At 46.2% G+C, this 19,556-nt stretch overlaps 1 protein-coding gene across 1 annotated transcript in view; it reads left to right on the top strand.

The window, feature by feature from the left end:
- The window catches only part of LOC311225608 (formin-like), an 86,611-nt gene that overhangs the window by 64,629 nt on the left and 2,426 nt on the right, over positions 1-19,556 (top strand). The window contains 3 exon segments of the mRNA XM_084310989.1: positions 5,167-5,218; positions 15,768-15,917; positions 18,572-18,653. Coding sequence (XP_084167115.1) covers positions 5,167-5,218; positions 15,768-15,917; positions 18,572-18,653 — 284 coding nt within the window.

Below are 19,556 nucleotides of genomic sequence, written 5' to 3'. Positions count from 1 at the left end.
GGCGGCCCGCCACAGTTGTATAATGAACAAAAAAAATAATAAGAAGAAAAAATAAATAAAAACATTAAAATTTTTATTTTTTTACTTACAATTTTTTATTCATTTTTTCAACAACATAGACAATACATTTCAACATATAAAGTTTGCCAATAGGGATGTATCAGTAGTATTGGCAGTGGTAGTAGTCGTTTTTATTTTCTAAAAAATAAACCAGTTCAACACAGGTAACCACTTTTGCTTAATTTCTTTGATGGCTCAAATGTATGCTCTACTCCAGTGGTTCCCAAACCTCTCCTCGAGACACCCCAGCCGTTCCATGTATTTGTTAAATTCCACCACCAGCACACACCTTGATTCAACTAATAAAGGGCTAGTTAAGTTGAATCAGGTGTGCTGGTGGTGGAATTTAACAAATACATTGAAACGGCTGGGGTGCTTCGAGGAGAAGATTGGGAAGCACTAGTCTAGTCGATTTTGTGTTTTGAGCACAAAGTTCATCATAGATCTAGCCTCCTTATTTTGCTCTCAAAGTGCACCAGATTGATGCATTTAACTTTAAAATGTACAACAAAAAAAGTTTCCGGGAGGGCATGCCCCCGGACCCCCCTAGAGACTCGGAGGTTCACCCCCCATAGTCTCTGAAAATCCTGTGGGAAACACTGCAGCCTATGTATAGAAAACTACGCATATAGTAGTGGAAGAACCCACTATCCCCCGGAAGGTTTGTTATTAAAGAAAAGAAAGTGATTTGGTGGCCTACCTTATCACAGGGATGCAGGGTGCTTGACTTTAGAATAGATTACCATCACCAGGCTTATGAGATGCGGCTGAGGCTGTAGGTCGGCTGGGGCTGTAGGTCGGCTGGGGCTGTAGGTCGGCTGGGGCTGTAGGTCGGCTGGGGCTGTAGGTCGGCTGGGGCTGTAGGTCGGCTGGGGCTGTAGGTCGGCTGGCGCCGTCTAAAGTGTGTTGCGCGTGTGACGGGACATTGGTACCACTTCTGTTTTATAGCCTCTTGCCAACTGCAAATTCTTCCATCTATTTCAGAGATGGAGAGAGACTTGCTCCCATCATGGGATTAGAAACGCTTCACAAATCTGATTTGATTTCTCGTACCGTACGCACATCTCAAGAGCAAATTGAAGAGATAAGATAAGGCTTGAGGAATCTAAGAGATAAGAGATGGACATGAGATGCATTTAAGAGAAGGTTCTGGCATGAATTTTTTAAAACCGTCTCCCTAAGCTGGGAGCCAGAACATCAAGACACATTTTGGAGTTGGTCCATTGACAATAAATTAGAGACCGACTTTCTTGAAATTTTGTTTGAACTATTACATCCAAATGAGTTTTATTTTAAAAGGGCTTAAAGCTCTAAATCAGAAGATGTACCCATATCCCAGTAAAAGCACTATGGGTACCGTCTGTGTCCAAGGAGTGGGTTCTATTAATCACTGTCAATGGAGCGGCTCCAGGATTTGTCTCTTTGATGACATCATCACCAGAGCCTCGTCTCTATTGTTCTATTGTTCAGAGACTTGTTCATATTCACAATTTGAAACTGAGCTGCACATTATTATAGAAATAACATGGATATCAATTATATTTTAGAGTAGATTTTCCATTTTTTAAACGCACAACTTTCTTATAAGGCTGAGAGGTATACCAGATTTTAAGTTTTACTGCCATGGATCCATGCAAAAGTAGCCTATGCATGTTTATAATGCCGTCATCAACAATATATACCACTGGAAAAAAAGAATATACAGAATATATTTTCAATCACTGTACTTTGCACTGGGGGGAAAAAACAAATACTGTCAACTATTGTTATACTGTCTAAATCGTGCTATACCATATTGTACTATATTGTGATGATGTTGACCGTATTATCCAGCCCTACATTGTAGTCTTATTTTATATATGTTTTATTATCATTCACATTGGATGAATGATTGATGGGATGAATGATTGATGGGATGAATGATTGATGAAGTGTGGAAGTCTGGATTAAACTAAGTCTCTCCCTCACATATTTAAATTGTGTTTTTCTTATGTATTTCCCCTGCTATTTATTTCCATAGTTGCCAGATGTGATTCTTCTCTCTCTGAGCTGTTTATTTAGCAATTGAAGAAAAAAATCCTCCCAGTTTGGACCGTGTCGATTTTTCAACATAAACAATCATTCAACCACCTTTTCTGTTCCCTCTTTAAGGGAAGCTCTTTGAAACCTCTGGGGAGTTTTGTGAGCGGTATATTTTCAGCACTGAATACACGCTGTGACTAATTGAAAACAAATTCTTGCCTTTAATATTTCAGGGGGGGTTGTGTAACATTTTATTTGTCCAGCTCGCCTAGGGAACGCATGACTGTCCTCTCATCCTCACGCTCACTTGGTCGTCTGTGAATCGGAGGAACACACTCAACCTTTAAAGATAGCAGTGTGTGATGAGTGTATCGCGGTCTGCCACACAGTCGTCGAATGCAGCCTTTTTTTGTGTGCAGATAATGGCTGCTTAATGCAGGGAACAGTATTTGGTGTTTTTTGAGTATTCTGTCAAGATCTTAACCTGATAAGCTGTAAGCCGTATTTCGCCTAAAGGTACATGCCTAAGTAAATGGAAGATTGCTCCACTTCTGCAAGGTCAATTTGCATGTTCTTGGTATCTAGGAACATCTAGGGACCTGGGGGTATCTATTTCCAGTGTCAGAAATATTGTGTCTGTTACTAGGCTTGAGTAAATTGTGATGAAACAAAGGAGAATATAAATTGTGATTTATGATTTTTGCATCTTTGATCAAAAATTGATACGGGTAGGAGAAAATGCTCACTGAGCTCATTCACCACCTTATTGAGATCATGTGTACAAAAAATCTAAGCAAATGAACCGCGGGAAGATGATTAAACAGAAGGATTTGTAGATACAGTAATTAATGATAATCGATTTTAATTATAAATTCATATTTGACCTTGAGCTTGACCTTGACCTTATTATGGCCAAATCATACATCTATGGATAGGGAAAATGCTCCTCTTTCCAATGGCAGGGTTGAATCTGGATTTAGTAATTTCCTTGCGGTTTTTACTATAATTAGCATTTTCCGATAAATGTGTATTTCCGACAAATCGTATAAAACATCGGTAAAAATGAAAATATACACTTTGACTACTGTTTTTGATAGGGTTATGGTCTTTACTCTTGGCTACAAAGATATTTAAAAACATTGACCTCTTAACATCCAAGGGCCCACATGTGGACGATTCGTTGCCGACCTCTAGTGGCTCGGGTGTGCATTTATTTTAATACAATATATAGATCGAATTAAAGCCCTATTTGTTGCCTGTCGATTGCCCTTTCAGGTGACAAAATCCGTTCAGCGGTTCTCGAGTTACATGCCGATATGTGAGGCGTGCCCCAAAGTACGCAAAAGTACACATTACCACCCCCGACTCCCGGGGCTCTAGCTCCGTCAATCATTTGGCGATCTCGGAAATCTTTGCACAGGGTTGTAGCCAATGAGTGTGGCTTTCCAATGATACCCCATGATATGATAATTGGGGATCTAATACGGTCTCTATTGATCGATTTATGATAAAGAAAAGAAAAGTCCCCTATAGGGGGACCTTAAGGCTTAACAAGGCTCCTCTGACTGCACTGTAACGTGTCAAAAGAAAGACTGAAGGGATGCAAAAAGAAAGTGACCAGAAGATTTCAAAAAGAAAAAAAAGTGGGGGGGCAGCTTTAGGCTCATGTACCGTAGTTTCCACATATACTATACTGTATTTTGACATTTGTGGTGTGACTGATGAGTATGTTTTGAGATGGGGGCTCTATTGAGGCTCCAACTGAAAGCCTCTGCCTTCCCTAAGCATCTACTCCTATAGCTCTCTTTCTCGCTCTCTCTATCTCTCTCTCTCTCTCTCTCTCTCTCTCTCTCTCTCTCTCTCTCTCTCTAGCTCTAGCCTCTTTTGTTATCTGGCTGCTGAAGGTAAAGTGGTGGTTTTTAGAAAAGTGTGTCAGAGTTTTAAAGCCCTAATTTATTGTCCTTCTCAGCATGCGTGTCTCATAACTTTCTAGTTGGCCACTACTGGTTTCATGTTTACACGAGGAGGAAGAGAAGCTTCACACATCCTCTCTCTCTCTCACTCACTCACTCTCTCTCACTCTCTCTCGCTCTCTCTCTCTCTCTGTCTTTCAGCACTTGTGCCACCTCTGCACAGCGTCGCACCAGAGGGGTACCTCAGGCGCCAGCCTGACCCCCACTGAGACTAACTCCATTGGTCACGCCCCCCCTCCCCTCCCCACATCGAAGCCATGACCACCCCCTTTCATTAGGTTTACCTCAGCCCCCCCATACCAATATACATGTTTAAAAAACTAAAGGCGAAAGGGGTGCTTGGTTGGTTGGTTGGAGGCTTAAGCTCACCCTCTCCCAGAAGACCCCCAAACCTGCCTTTGAACAATTTTTTGGAGACTTCCCCCTCTTAAATCTTCAAGTGGGAAAGGTCCCCCCATCATTGTAAAAAGGATGAATCTGGAAAAAATGCAATAAATCTGAGATCACAGGCACTCTCTGGCCCTAGATAAATTCTTGCACCTCGGCCTGGCCCGCCGCACACATCTGCCTTGCATTTACACACTTTTACATGGCAGGAGTCCACGCCGCTCAGCCCTGTGCCCCTGCCTCGGCTCCCTTCCACACACACACACACACACACACGTATTGTACACACATACACACACACACCTCCGTAACACAGACCCCCCCTCCCTAACACCAGGCATCACAACCTCACACTCGCCAACGTCAACACACTCGCACAGAAACATGTCAAACTTTACAATGCGTCTAACTGACACCTCTGTAACACGCTCCCTGTACCGTAGACAACTCAACCTGGAGTTTCTCTCTCCCCCCCCCCCCCCCCCGAGTCTCAAACTGATGAGTCGAGGCAGGGTCTGGAAGGATGTAACCGCAGTGATATATAGTGTGTGTATATATCCTGTGGTCTTGCATCAGTCCTCTGTGATTGACCTCGTCTTACTTTGTAGTCGAAATGTTTATTCTTGTGGTTATCGGACTGTGACCTCAAGCCGCTACAAACCCCCATAATGCCTCACTCCCAATCTGTCTCCATCTTTAATTCATCGTTGTTTTGTTTTTACAGCTCAGAAGGAACACAAAGCAGAAGACGAGCGGCTCAAAACGGCACAGAAAAGGTAGGAGACCATCTCTATCAACCACCCCCAGCCTCTCTACCGACCACCCCCAGCCTCTCTACCGACCACCCCCAGCCTCTCTACCGACCACCCCCAGCCTCTCTACCGACCACCCCCAGCCTCTCTACCGACCACCCCCAGCCTCTCTACCAACCACCCCCAGCCTCTCTACCGACCACCCCCAGCCTCTCTACCGACCACCCCCAGCCTCTCTACCGACCACCCCCAGCCTCTCTACCGACCACCCCCAGCCTCTCTACCGACCACCCCCAGCCTCTCTACCGACCACCCCCAGCCTCTCTACCAACCACCCCCAGCCTCTCTACCAACCACCCCCAGCCTCTCTACCGACCACCCCCAGCCTCTCTACCGACCACCCCCAGCCTCTCTACCGACCACCCCCAGCCTCTCTACCGACCACCCCCAGCCTCTCTACCGACCACCCCCAGCCTCTCTACCGACCACCCCCAGCCTCTCTACCGACCACCCCCAGCCTCTCTACCGACCACCCCCAGCCTCTCTACCGACCACCCCCAGCCTCTCTACCAACCACCCCCAGCCTCTCTACCGACCACCCCCAGCCTCTCTACCGACCACCCCCAGCCTCTCTAGCCAAAACACATTTAACCTTCCAAGCCCAAAGTGTCATATCCGTTTATGTTAAGACGGATAATCTATATATTTGTATTTAGTTATTATCCCTGTTGTGTTATTATTACACATACAAGGTGCAACATGTCCGCTCGTGAGACACATGCAACATGCAACATGCGTAGACACACTGTGCAACATGCATAGACACACTGTGCAACATGCGTAGACACACTGTGCAACATGCATAGACACACTGTGCAACATGCGTAGACACACTGTGCAACATGCATAGACACACTGTGCAACATGCGTAGACACACTGTGCAACATGTGTAGACACATACACTGTGCAACATGCGTAGACACACTGCAACATGCGTAGACACACTGTGCAACATGCGTAGACACACTGTGCAACATGCGTAGACACACTGTGCAACATGCATAGACACACTGTGCAACATGCGTAGACACACTGTGCAACATGTGTAGACACATACACTGTGCAACATGCGTAGACACACTGCAACATGCGTAGACACACTGTGCAACATGCGTAGACACACTGTGCAACATGCGTAGACACATACACTGTGCAACATGCATAGACACACTGCAACATGCGTAGACACATACACTGCAACATACGTAGACACACTGTGCAACATGCATAGACACACTGCAACATGCGTAGACACACTGTGCAACATACTGTGCAACATACTGTGCAACATGCGTAGACACATACACTGTGCAACATGCATAGACACACTGCAACATGCGTAGACACACTGTGCAACATGCATAGACACACTGCAACATGCGTAGACACACTGTGCAACATGCATAGACACATACACTGTGCAACATGCATAGACACACTGCAACATGCATAGACACACTGCAACATGCATAGACACACTGTGCAACATGCGTAGACACACTGCAACATGCGTAGACACACTGTGCAACATGCGTAGACACATACACTGTGCAACATGCATAGACACACTGTGCAACATGCGTAGACACATACACTGTGCAACATGCGTAGACACACTGCAACATGCATAGACACACTGTGCAACATGCATAGACACACTGTGCAACATGCATAGACACACTGTGCAACATGCGTAGACACACTGCAACATGCATAGACACACTGTGCAACATGCGTAGACACACTGTGCAACATGCATAGACACACTGTGCAACATGCATAGACACACTGTGCAACATGCGTAGACACATACACTGTGCAACATGCATAGACACACTGTGCAACATGCGTAGACACATACACTGTGCAACATGCGTAGACACATACACTGTGCAACATGCGTAGACACACTGCAACATGCATAGACACACTGTGCAACATGCGTAGACACACTGTGCAACATGCATAGACACACTGTGCAACATGCGTAGACACACTGCAACATGCATAGACACACTGTGCAACATGCGTAGACACACTGTGCAACATGCATAGACACACTGTGCAACATGCATAGACACACTGTGCAACATGCGTAGACACACTGTGCAACATGCATAGACACACTGTGCAACATGCATAGACACACTGTGCAACATGCGTAGGCGCATACACTGTGCAACATGCGTAGGCGCATACACTGTGCAACATGTTATTACTGACCTATTATCCTATCCCTCAGTTATTATATCATTAGAGTTGTCAGGAGCCTCCTGACAAAACGCTATGGGGAAGACGGCCCACGTGTTATTGATGGCAAACGTCATGTAGCCGTCATCAGTTATTTAGCATGTTTCACATAGATAACATAGCTGGCATCTGATGGCTGTAATGCTGGCCCATTTGTATAGCCGTCGTCATTAGCACTAGTTGATGAGGCTTGTGGTGAGATGCTGGGATCAGACCCTGGGGCCTCCCAGTATCCAGGCTGCTCTGTCTCTGTGAGAACGGCTTGGGATCACTGATGGAATGACTAGATGGGAATAGGGGTCAGGAGAGAAGCCTGGAGATGGCAGACAGGAGAGAGAGCTCAGACACAAACATACTCACAAATGGAGACTTACGGTATATAGACTGCTCACCTACAGTCACCACAGACAGGATTTCACTCTGGGACGTGCGAGATGCACCATACCATGCGTAGACACATACAACATGCAACCATGCAGACACATACAACATGCAACCATGCAGACACATAAAACATGCAACCATGCGGGCGGCTAAGTGGCGCAGTGGGCAAGGCGCTTGCCACTAACGCAGGAGATGCTGGGTTCGAGCCCAGCTCTCGGCGTTGCTTCCGGCTTGGCTGGTCGTTCATACTAATACAATTGGCAGTTTTAGGGGGTGGGAAAGCCGGTGGGTGGGGATCGGACGTTGTGGACAGCGACTCCTACAGGTCGGTTGGTGCGCCTGTACAGCAGAATCAGGAAGCATCGGGGGCAGCGTGAGCCTCCCACGCGTTACTCCTCGCCACTGAGAGATCGTGCTGTGCAGGTGAAAAGATGCGACGGCTGCCTCCTCGTGTACCGGAGGGGACACGTGATGCAAGGCTTGGTCCACATTGCAGCCGACCAGTGGGAGGCATGGTCTAACAACGTTCAAGACAGGGGAGGGTAGAATTGGACGATACGAAAATTGGGATGGGAGAAAAATAGAAAATGGGGAGAAAAAGTTGATCAAAAGAAAGAAAACATGCAACCATGCGTAGACACATACAACATGCAACCATGCGTAGACACATACAACATGCAACCATGCGTAGACACATACAACATAAACACATACAACATGTCCGTGTGTAAGACACATACAACATGTCCGTGCGTAAGACGCATACAACATGTCCGTGCGTAAGACACATACAACATGTCCGTGTGTAAGACACATACAACATGTCCGTGTGTAAGACACATACAACATGTCCGTGCGTAAGACACATACAACATGTCCGTGCGTAAGACACATACAACATGTCCGTGCGTAAGACACATACAACATGTCCGTGCGTAAGACACATACAACATGTCCGTGTGTAAGACACATACAACATGTCCGTGCGTAAGACACATACAACATGTCCGTGCGTAAAACACATAACATGCACCATGCACAGACACATGCAGACACTGAACACAATTGCTTCCTCCCTGCAGTTCATATCACTGTTTTCATGCTTTTCGAAACCGAAGACTCCCAAGAGCCACTGCCTGAGGCGTCTGATTTATGGGCATAGCACGCACTGGCAGCCGCTTAGCTGGCGTTAGAGCGAGGCCATATCTGGAACGTTTCATATTGAGGACAGCGGGAAGGACAAACACGGAAAATAGATTATTTTGTCCTTGTTTGGATTGAGAGCGGAATTGTTTGCTTTATATCCTAACTCTCCCAATTCCAAAATAAATCAGGCAAAGCACATAAAGGGGAAAAAGCAAGAGACGCCGATCGCTTGAAAATGGAAACTATAAACAATTAAAAAGGTTGATTGCTTCGGACAATCCTATAACTCAGCTAATGTTTCCAAACGGTTCTGTTTCATGTTTTGCCGTGTTTTTTAGTTTTTTTTTCAAGCAAAGAGAAGCACTGAAGTGTGACTACAGCTCTCTTTATCTCATCCCCTCTCTCTCTTTCTCCCTCCCTCCCCTCTTACCAATCTTTGGGGATATAGTGATCTCTTTATCTGCTACGAGCTTTCCGTTTGTGCTTGTAGGTGTGCGTGTGTGCATGAGTGAGTGACACTGTAATGAAGGTGTTAAACTTGGATATTGATCAAAAGGGCCCCGTGGCTGACCGCGCCTTTGCCTTTTTAATGAAGTTTCCCTTTAATTTAATCTAAAGAGGGGGCTGGTTGAGTGGTGCTAAGGAGAGAGGGAGAGAGAGAGAGAGAGAGGGGTGGGGGGGGGGGTCTCTCTCAGGTTCCCATAGAGGCACCTCGTAAAAGTGACACACTGGTGATGAATATGGGCGTCGGTGGGCTCAGCGGGGCCTGGGTGGGCTCTCACATCTGTCCTGGATGAGGGATCCGCGCACAACCCCCCGCACACACACACACGTGGACACACACACACACAGACAGACATACATGCATACATCAGCGCAGTGGCAGTAATGTTACGGCTCGGTGTTAATAAAGGCAATAGACACCACATCCCCCCAGTGCTACCTAATACCTCGGCCCGCGACCCCCGGTAGGAGTCGCCGAGTTCCCCCGAGGTCTTTTTGATCCCCTGCCGTGACCTGAAGCCCCCGAGCCACCGTCGGAGAAACCATCCCTCTCTGCGTCGCCTCGGTGACGTATGGGTTGAGTTTTCTGTTGGCTTAATTGGCAAGCGTGGAACGTGGCTCTGACCTTTTGAGTGAAGCTGACATTTCTAACCAGTTCACTAAGGCTTGGCGTCGTTCGGGAGGCACGGCCCGTCCAGTGTGAGCCACGAAGCCCCCTCCCTCACTTCCAACATGCAGTCCTAATTTGTCGGCTCCCATGTTTGGGTTCCACTGACGTTTCCTGGTTCTGTCCACAGTTCCGGCCCATTAAGTTCCCCCCACTCCTTCATCATGCTCAATTTCATGTGGCGCAACTGCTGCCTGTAGTACATTTCACTGTGCGGTCAGAGCGCACGCTTCATGGTGGTTGGTGTTACTTTACCTGCTCATTATGCGAGGGCAAGAATCACATTTTTGTAGCCGCTAAACGGGCCTAGGAGAGTGAGTTCACGCATGATGGTTTTCCTTTTGTTTCTGACTAGCAGGAGACTCTAGGAATGTTGACTTGTTTGTCCAAATATTTCCTTGGTATTCATGGCTGCTCATGGTTTGGTATGGGTCTTGTTTTCTATTTTTTATAGCTGTCAGTGAGGAATGCCCGAGCATGGGCACGGTAATCAACCCTCTCACGGCAGTGACATCGTTGCACAGACCAGAGGAGAGTGTGTGTGTGTGTGTGTGTGTGTGTGTGTGTGTGTGTGTGTGTGTGTGTGTGTGTGTGTGTGTGTGTGTGTGTGTGTGTGTGTGTGTGTGTGTGTGTGTGTGTGTGTGTGTGTGTGTGTGTGTGTGTGTGTGTGTGTGTGTGTGTGTGTGTGTGTGTGTGTGTGTGTGTGTGTGTGTGTGTGTGTGTGTGTGTGTGTGTGTGTGTGTGTGTGTGTGTGTGTGTGTGTGTGTGTGTGTGTGTGTGTGTGTGCGCGTGTAAATGTTTTTGTGCGTGAATGTTTTCGTGTGCATAAATTATATTGGCGGGGGTTTGTAGTTGTATTTGCGTGTGTGCATCTGCATGCATCTGTTTCGAGGGCATGCTTGGGTATTTATTGGGACGTAGGCTTGCGAGGCGCAGGAAAAAGGGAAAGGCGCTAAGCTGGTCACAGACCAGGATGCGTTTTGATTTGTGTTCGCTCTGACATCATGACCTGGGGTCAGGAAAGGAGCCAGTGGAGAGGGAGGCCCAATTCATCACGCCAGGACCGTGCCGACCGCTACAAAGGCACCCCGGACGCCGCGTTGGTTTGGTAAATCAAACTTCCACGTAACCCTGTTCCTGTGATTTCTTTAGCGGAGCAGGGGATGATCTACGGCGCTCTCCTCCCCATCCCTCTGGAGCATCGCGGCGCATGACGCATCGCGGAGACAGCCTCCGTGCTCTGGCAGCGCGCCGTCTGCGCAGCACATTGCCCTACTCCACCCCGCGCCAGCATGTCTTAGATTAGCCTGGCAACAGCCACCTAGCATCTGGAGGTCAGGGTGTCTGTCGGGTGTCAATGGGACATGGGGAGCGTCTCCTGAATCATGGGCCCTCTTTATCAAGCCTCTGACAGGCAGGGCCAGAAAATGTCTTTAATGTTTGGGTTAGGGAGAGACCCTGGAGCAGCGGGCTGCTTTTAATGCCTGGCGAGCGCTGCGGAGTGCCTTGTGAAGAGTCGAGATTTAGTTACAATTGAATTAGGCTTGAGGAGCTTGCTCTACAAGCTGCTGCGGAGACTGTGCCAGTGAACCGTGGAGCAGCGTGAACACACACAATCCAGGAGCTCGTTGTGAGTTCACATGTTACGGACTGCGTCATCATGTGTTCACAAGCTAGTCTCAACTGTAGGAGGCTTATTCTGCTGTCCATAGGGAAGAGTCATTGGAGTGTGGTGCCTCTGCATGAGAGACCCACCGTGAGTGAGTTGAGTAAGTGAGTAAGTATGTGTGTTTTCACATGAGAGAGAGGGGGGGGGGTCTGCTGTGTCCCTTGGGGTAGCGGTATGTTCATGGCTGTGGTCCTGCAGGCTCTGCTACTCGCTCTCCCCTGTAGCCCAGCATGGTGAATGTTCACCTCCCAGCTCACTCTTTCTTTCTCTTTTTCTTTTCTTGCCATCTCTTGCCTTCCTCCTCCTATACTCACTCCTTTATGCTGTATACAAGGGACCTAAGCACACATGTAATAATAAAACATAATTCCCTGTGCCCGGTTGCATAAAACCACTTAGGCTAAGATTTTCATCTAAGGATGCCTTAGGAAAGAAATTCGTTGCATGAAATCACCATAAGGGTTTCCTTAGGATGGTTTAAGGGAAAACCCATAAGGGTTCCCTGAGGATGTTGTAAGGGAAAACCCTGTGATCTCTCTAAGTGTTTCCCTTAGCTACGTAAGTATCCCCTTATGCATTGCTAGAAGGTCCTTAGTAACCATTTTATAATTTTTTTCAATGAAAATAATTTGAGGGGACCAGTCTCTTAAAGTAGAATAATTGTGGAACATAAAGACAAACAGCTGAATTTATGGTGATTTAAAGAGGAGGAGATACCAAGAAGCATCTTTTGGGACGAGGGAACCCCACTGGACGATGAGCGATGCAAGTATAGATTTGACAGTCAGTCTTCAAAATCACTACAAAACTTGAACCGGACCTTGAACACCAAACTGGGAGGATCCATGCATTGCCAGCGGTCCTAGAAGTGTTAATTGCCTTGAGGTATTTTGCGTGTTGGACTTAATAGCTGTTAGTTATTGGCAACATTGTAACATTTGCACTAGCAACTTTCTAGCTAGCTAGCCAAACGTTAACTTAAAGGTGTCATGCAGTGCTATTCCTAGCACTATTTGGGCAACTTTACACACTTCCTGTGAGTCTATGTAACACATGTGTAATTTTTATTCCAAAAATAATCATTGTTTTATATTTCTAATCTTGTACTCAAAACCAGCATTTTTCAGCCTCACGAAAGCAGGCTATTATTGGCTTGGTTCCACCCACACTTTGAGTGACAGCCACCCACCAAATAGCTCCGCCCATCTCCCCGTCATTCCATCCAGGTGGAGGTCTTATTGATTGATTGATTGATTGATTGAAAACTTTATTAACAGATTGTAGAATGGGTACAATACAGTACAGCTCAATACACACAATTGTTAAGGGGATGCAGACCAGAGAAAGACTTTCGTCTTGTTTACATCAGGGTCCCCCCTTAGGTTTCAGGTTACATACAAATATGGTATGTCATAAATATAGAGATGTAGCAGTACTGTCTATCTATATATATATATGTTACCACTATTTGTAAAAGCCACAACCACGTTACCATATTTGTAATAATGTAAATCATTGTGTCGTTGTACATATTGTGTATACACCGTTAGAAGCTAACATAGGTTCCATCACTCTGAGAGTCCATGTTATGAACTATTACCACAGATATTTTCAGTTTTCAGGGTTGATCTAACAGTTTTGATTATGAAATCTCAGTCAAGGGTACCACAGGTCCTCTTCTCAGACCTGTGGGGCAAAGCACTGCACCATGCAAGCTACATGTCGCTGCATGTTGATCAATAGTAGCCCACTCGGTGCATCACAGTGGGCTACTATTGTGCTAACAACATGCTGCGACGTCTAGCTTGTTAGCCGGCATGAATACCCGATTTAAAATGGTTCTCTCCTCTTTGTATACCTTTGTCCTCACAAGTATTCTGCCAGGGAACTTATGGACACGACAATAGTAGTAGTTATAAGGTGTTTGAGCTTGTAACGTTAGTTAGCTCATAGCTATCGTGGTACACGAGAGCTATGAGCTAACTAACGTTACAAGCTCAAACGATAGCTATGAGCTAACTAACGTTACAAGCTCAAACACCTTATAACTACTACTATTGTCGTGTCCATAAGTTCCCTGGCAGAATAATTGTGAGGAAAAAGGTATACGAAGAGGAGAGAACCATTTTAAATCGGGCATTCATGCCGGCTAACAAGCTAGACGTCGGGGTATGTTGTTAGCACAATAGCTACCAAGCTAAGCTACGTTAGCTTCTAACGGTGTATACACAATATGTACAACGACACAATGATCAAACACCTTATAACTACTACTATTGTCGTATCCATAAGTTCCCTGGCAGAATACTTGTGAGGACAAAGGTATACAAAGAGGAGAGAACCATTTTAAATCGAGCACTCATGCCGGCCGACAAGCCGGACACCGCGGTTGTTGTTAGCACAATAGTAGCCCACTGTGATGCACCGAGTGGGCCACCATTGATCAACATGCAGCGATGTGTAGCTTGCATGATGCGTGTGCAGTACACAGGTCTGAGAAGAGGACCTGCACATGATAGCAACCGGGAGCGTCGCGGAGCATTCCTAGATCCACTTCAACCAGCCGAGCGTCGGGAGCTCCAGCAGCTTGTCGATGTGCTAATAGCCTGGAGCCAGCTACCGTTAGCTTGCAGAGGCTATTAGCACACCGACAAGCTGTGTAGCCAGCAGGCTGAATGCTCCGCGACGCTGGTTGAAGTGGATCTAGGTAGCCAGCAGGCTGAATGCTCCGCGACGCCCCCGGTTGCTAACGCCGGCCCCGGCTGGTGCTAACTAGCTAGCGATCGCTCCCGAGTCCCGAGAGCTAACGCCGGTCTGTCTGTCGAAGAATGGAGGCGGGCATTACTAAAACCACAGAGCCAATCACATCACCGTGCGCTATAAACAGCGCCCTGTGACGTTGCCCAGCTCGTCAAATCAACATGACCTGATTTACTAGAGGCAAACAGGGGATGGGCTGTAGCTGAGGAATTCGTCAATATAGTATTTGGGCCCAAAAACACATTGATACGAACTCCTATTACTATAATACAATGCTAGAGACTGAAAAATGACATTTATAACGCATAGCCCCTTTAACTGTCTCATATATTGATGATCGTTTTATTGAAACTCACCAGTTAGTAAACTCCCGTCAATGGTTGGTCTTTTCTTGCAGTCACAGTAATATATTGAGAACTGCAACATCATCTGTCTCATTGGTTTTATTATCAGTTGTGTATTGTAATTTTTGTCCATTTTGGAGAAGCTAATACATTGCTGTTTTTCCGCAAAGTAACGTTACAGGACGACGACGTGAGTGAGGTGTCACCGTGGTAACTGAAGTGCACATGTGTTGTATTATGACAGTAACTACTGTGAAAGCCTTAGTCTAAACATTTGGGCAGTGAGACAACTGGAGAGGCTTCATGCAACGCTCCTAAATGAACCCCTGAGCTTAGGGACAAACTAGTCTGGAAACAATGTCTGGAAAAGTATGTAAGCATTTTGCTGTTCAATCCTGATAACACATGATGAATACGTCTTTCTGTAGTTGGAAGACCCACTGTCATGGTGGAGTATCTACAGCTGAGTGTGATATGGACTTGTTTATAGTCTCATGTAGACGCTGTTGGGCAGACATCATAGTGGACAACTGAACGGTCTGGAAAATGTATGGAATTTTGAAATGAAGAATGTATACATGGGTGTATGTGTGTTTCTCTATGTATCATACACAGACCGACAGACACACAGACAGACAGACACATCTGCTTCTTTCTCTTCTCCAACTCATTATACGGAGATTATTTTTAAAGTCCAATAAAATCGTAATGCTCAAAAGAAAAGCATATGCAGTGCCGATGATCATGGTATCTTCTTCCTCCTTCTCTGCCGTGTGTGTCTTCATCAGCTTCCTGGACATGGTGAGCTACTTTGGCCTCAAGCCCAAGTCCGGTGAGAAGGAGGTGGCCCCCGACTACGTCTTTGTGCTGTGGTACGAGTTCTGCGGTGACTTCAAGAACACCTGGAAGAGGGAGAACAAGACCATATCCAAGGAGCGGTGAGTGTGAGACTCCACATTCCCAATTCTAAGGTTGTGGAAAAATAGCACGTTTAACTAACACAATCTATTTAGCATCCGGAGCTTGAGAGATCTTTTTTTATCTTTTTGAATGGCCGGAGAAACTAGGTGTTTAATTTGGAACTAACAGTTGAATATATGCACTCCCATACAATGCCACCAGAGTGAGACTTGTTTCTTTTTTCACATTTACTTGTAAGGCGTTTTTGTTTTATTAATATACAGAGAAGTCATGAGATGTGCCTGAGCTACCAGAATGACCCACATGAGTACATGGTATGTGCCTGAGCTACCAGAATGACCCCAGACACAATCATTTTAACCTCAGACTAGTCGTTTTGTCTGCCTCACTTTCACATGTGGTGCTAACAAATACAAAAAGATGACAACACAAAGTAAATGTAAATTCTACATTGGAGACCGAGCAAAGACACTGGCTTGTGATTAAAGCAGACGGCCATCAAGGGCCATCAAAGAGAAGACCAGGCCCTGGTCCCATGTCTCAAAGCCTGGGCCTAGATTTACGACTCTCCCCCTGACCCGAGGCGTCATGTCGGGGGGAGTCCCACCGAGGGACAACAGGCTCTCCTGGCGGCCGCCTGGCTTTATTAGCCAGCGGACAGGGGGCCCGGGACCGTTAAAGACTGTGTGTTGTGGGAGAATTGTTAAAAAGTTGCCATGATCGGGCGGCTAGGTGGTGTAGTGGGCAAGGCACTCGCCACCAGTGTGGAGACGCTAGGATTCGCGTGTTCGAATCCAGCTCTCCACATTGTTTTCAGTTTAGCTGGTCGTCCGCAGTAATACACATTGGCCGTATTACGGGGAGGGAAACTGAAGGGTGGGGATCGGACGTTGTGAACAAGCGACTCCTACAAGTCGGTTGGTGCGCCTGCGCAGTAGAATCAGGAAGTGTCGGGGGCAGCGTGAGCCTCCCACGCGTTACTCCTCGACACTGAGAGATCGAGCTGCGCAGGTGAAAAGATGCGACTGCTGTTACCTCAAGTACCGGAGGGGACTTGTGCTATGTATGACTTAGTCCACATTGCAGCCGGCTTGTGGGAGGCAAGAAACAGCGTTCGTGACAGGGGAGGGTTGAATTGGATGATACGAAAATTGGGATGGGAGAAAATATAGAAAAATGGGAGAAAAAGTGGATAAAAAAAAAAAAAGTTGCCATGATCTGGACGCGTGAATATTTTAGGCAACCAACTTGTGTTCAGCGTTTCTCTGATTGGCCACTACACCCATGTGACCGCGGCAGCGCGAGAGAGCGGCAGTGCGGAAATAGGCTGCATTCTATTGCCATTCTCTGCGACAAACTCTAACCTTAACCAACTCCGAAACAATGCCTAAACTTAACCATAACCTTAACCAACTCCGAAAGAATATTGCCATGCTCTAAGACAAACTCTAACCTTAACCAACTCCGAAACAGCGCCTAAACTTAACCCTTCTAACCTTAACCAACTCCGAAACAATGCCTAAACTTAACCCTAACCTTAACCAACTCCGAAACAATGCCTAAATTTAACCGGCGAAAGAATGCACGTTAAAAAAAAAAGAAAAAAAAATGAAGGGATTCGAACTTGTTACCAACGCACCGCAGGATCCACAGCAAGGCGGCGAACCAGTTGAGCTAGCCGTCGATGTTAAAAGAGGGGGAATTACTGCTACATAATGCTGCCGCTCTGCCGCTACCGTGTCTAGACGCAAGTTGGTTACCTTAAATAATTCGCGATCTGGACATGCGACTCTTGGAGGCAGCAGCAGCACTGGGAAGCGAACTTGGATTGACAGAGTAGGCCACACAGGACTGAGGCAGAGAGAGAAGCTGCTTAATTGGCCAACAAAGCTGTACAGTACAGTAACTTGAAAGAAAATGTGTTTTGTGGTCCTGTCACGGCTCTTTTAGGTCCTAAGACTTTTGGGTTTTGCAGCATCGGTTGATCGATATTAAGGAGTCAATAGTACTGCCAGTGTTGATCTTGGAGTCAGTCTACACACCATAAACGCCACACACAGTCAAGAGAGCCATGTTATCTTTGAACTGGGCCCTCCCTCCCTGTGAGATGGTAAATTCTGTGAAGGAGTTAATGATTTCACAGCCTTGCCATGCATCCATGGCCTCTCTTAATTGTTTACTAGGCTATCGTATCCCGTATTACCCACAGCTGATTGTGCTTATGTACAATTAAGTTTATTTTAAATACTGTTTGCACACTCGTAAAAGCCAAGTGTTTTTAAAGACTGCCTCATTATCTCATCGGCCCACTGTCATTCTGCCCTGCTTCTCACTTGCGGGGCTTTCACTACCCACAAACTCCAGGGTGTGTGTGTGCGTGTGAATGTGTGCATTTGCAAAGTGCTCTCGATGGTTACTGCCGTGTGTTTGCTCTTACAAACAACTTCGCCATGGGCCGACGGGGAGGCCCCTGCTAGAAAACCGGGCCCACTGCTTCTCTATGTATTTACTAGCTACTTTAATGCAACTCTCTTAGTTCAGCTGTGGTAGTTCCAGTGTGCAGTTCCGTTTCACAACTAAATTCCTTCAGACATTGAACGTTGCATAATCATGTGGAAGCAGATCGGTCCAATCCCTTGTGGATGTTGAGCGTTGGTGTTCTCTCTCCTAGGTTGAAGGAAGCTCAGGAGAACATCAAAAAGATCACCGCGGACAAGAGGGTTGAGACCAAGAAGACCAACGCTAACAGTCTGGTAAGCGTTTGAACCGAACTGAAATTAAATTTCCCACGAGAAATCTTTTCAATATTGAAGCTTCCCGAAAACTGAATTCAATGCAAAAACTCCTTGAGCCTTTTCAAGATTCAAGATTTGTATTCATCACATACATACCAGGACATACAGTGAAATGCAGTTGGCCATGCCTGCTTCGATTGTGCAATAGTAATAATAATAAAAAAGATAACTAGAATAGACATGGTAAATAGACATGTTAATAAACGCTTAACACATTGGGGACGAACAACGGATATCTCCGTGTTTCGATTCCACCCGTTGTGGACAGAAGCACGGATATCTCCGTGGCAAGTTGTTATTGCTTTTATTCTATTTTAATAACCTATTCAAGGTCGCCGAGTGGCACTGCAGATTTACCCTACTCTTTGAATTCGAGAAGGTGCAATACCAGCCAGATCCTCTTAGGGGCGCTATCGTGATAATGCAGTGTGCACTGTGGCTGAAGGGAGCAATCTTTTTTTTTACTTTTTTTTTGAGTTTCCAGTAGCTGGATTCTATATGTGTAGCCTGTACCTTGGATTACGTTTTGCATCGCAGATTTCACCATGCAATAAGGGTATTTATCATCAGCCAATGGACATATAGATCTACCAGATGGCGATCGATAACGGGGAAATGCTCGGGGGGATCCCACTGGACCACAGTAAGATCTTTTTCACGTAAAGTACATCCCGATCGGGCCTTATTTTGATAGCCATCCAGGCGTTCGGCCTATGAGGCTAACGCGGTTATTGGTAATCAATAATCAGAAACGACGTCCCCCGTCGTTATTAGCTATTAGCCCATTATCTCGGCTTCCAGGAAATATACTAGACCAAATCTGGTATAACGCTTATATTCACGGCGCTATAAAATGAGAAC

This window comes from Notolepis coatsorum (genome assembly GCF_963971535.1).
Source record: "Notolepis coatsorum genome assembly, chromosome: 3".
Classification (NCBI taxonomy): domain Eukaryota; kingdom Metazoa; phylum Chordata; class Actinopteri; order Aulopiformes; family Paralepididae; genus Notolepis; species Notolepis coatsorum.
Note: the sequence above shows the minus strand (reverse complement) of the source record. Positions and strands in the feature narration are given on the sequence as shown.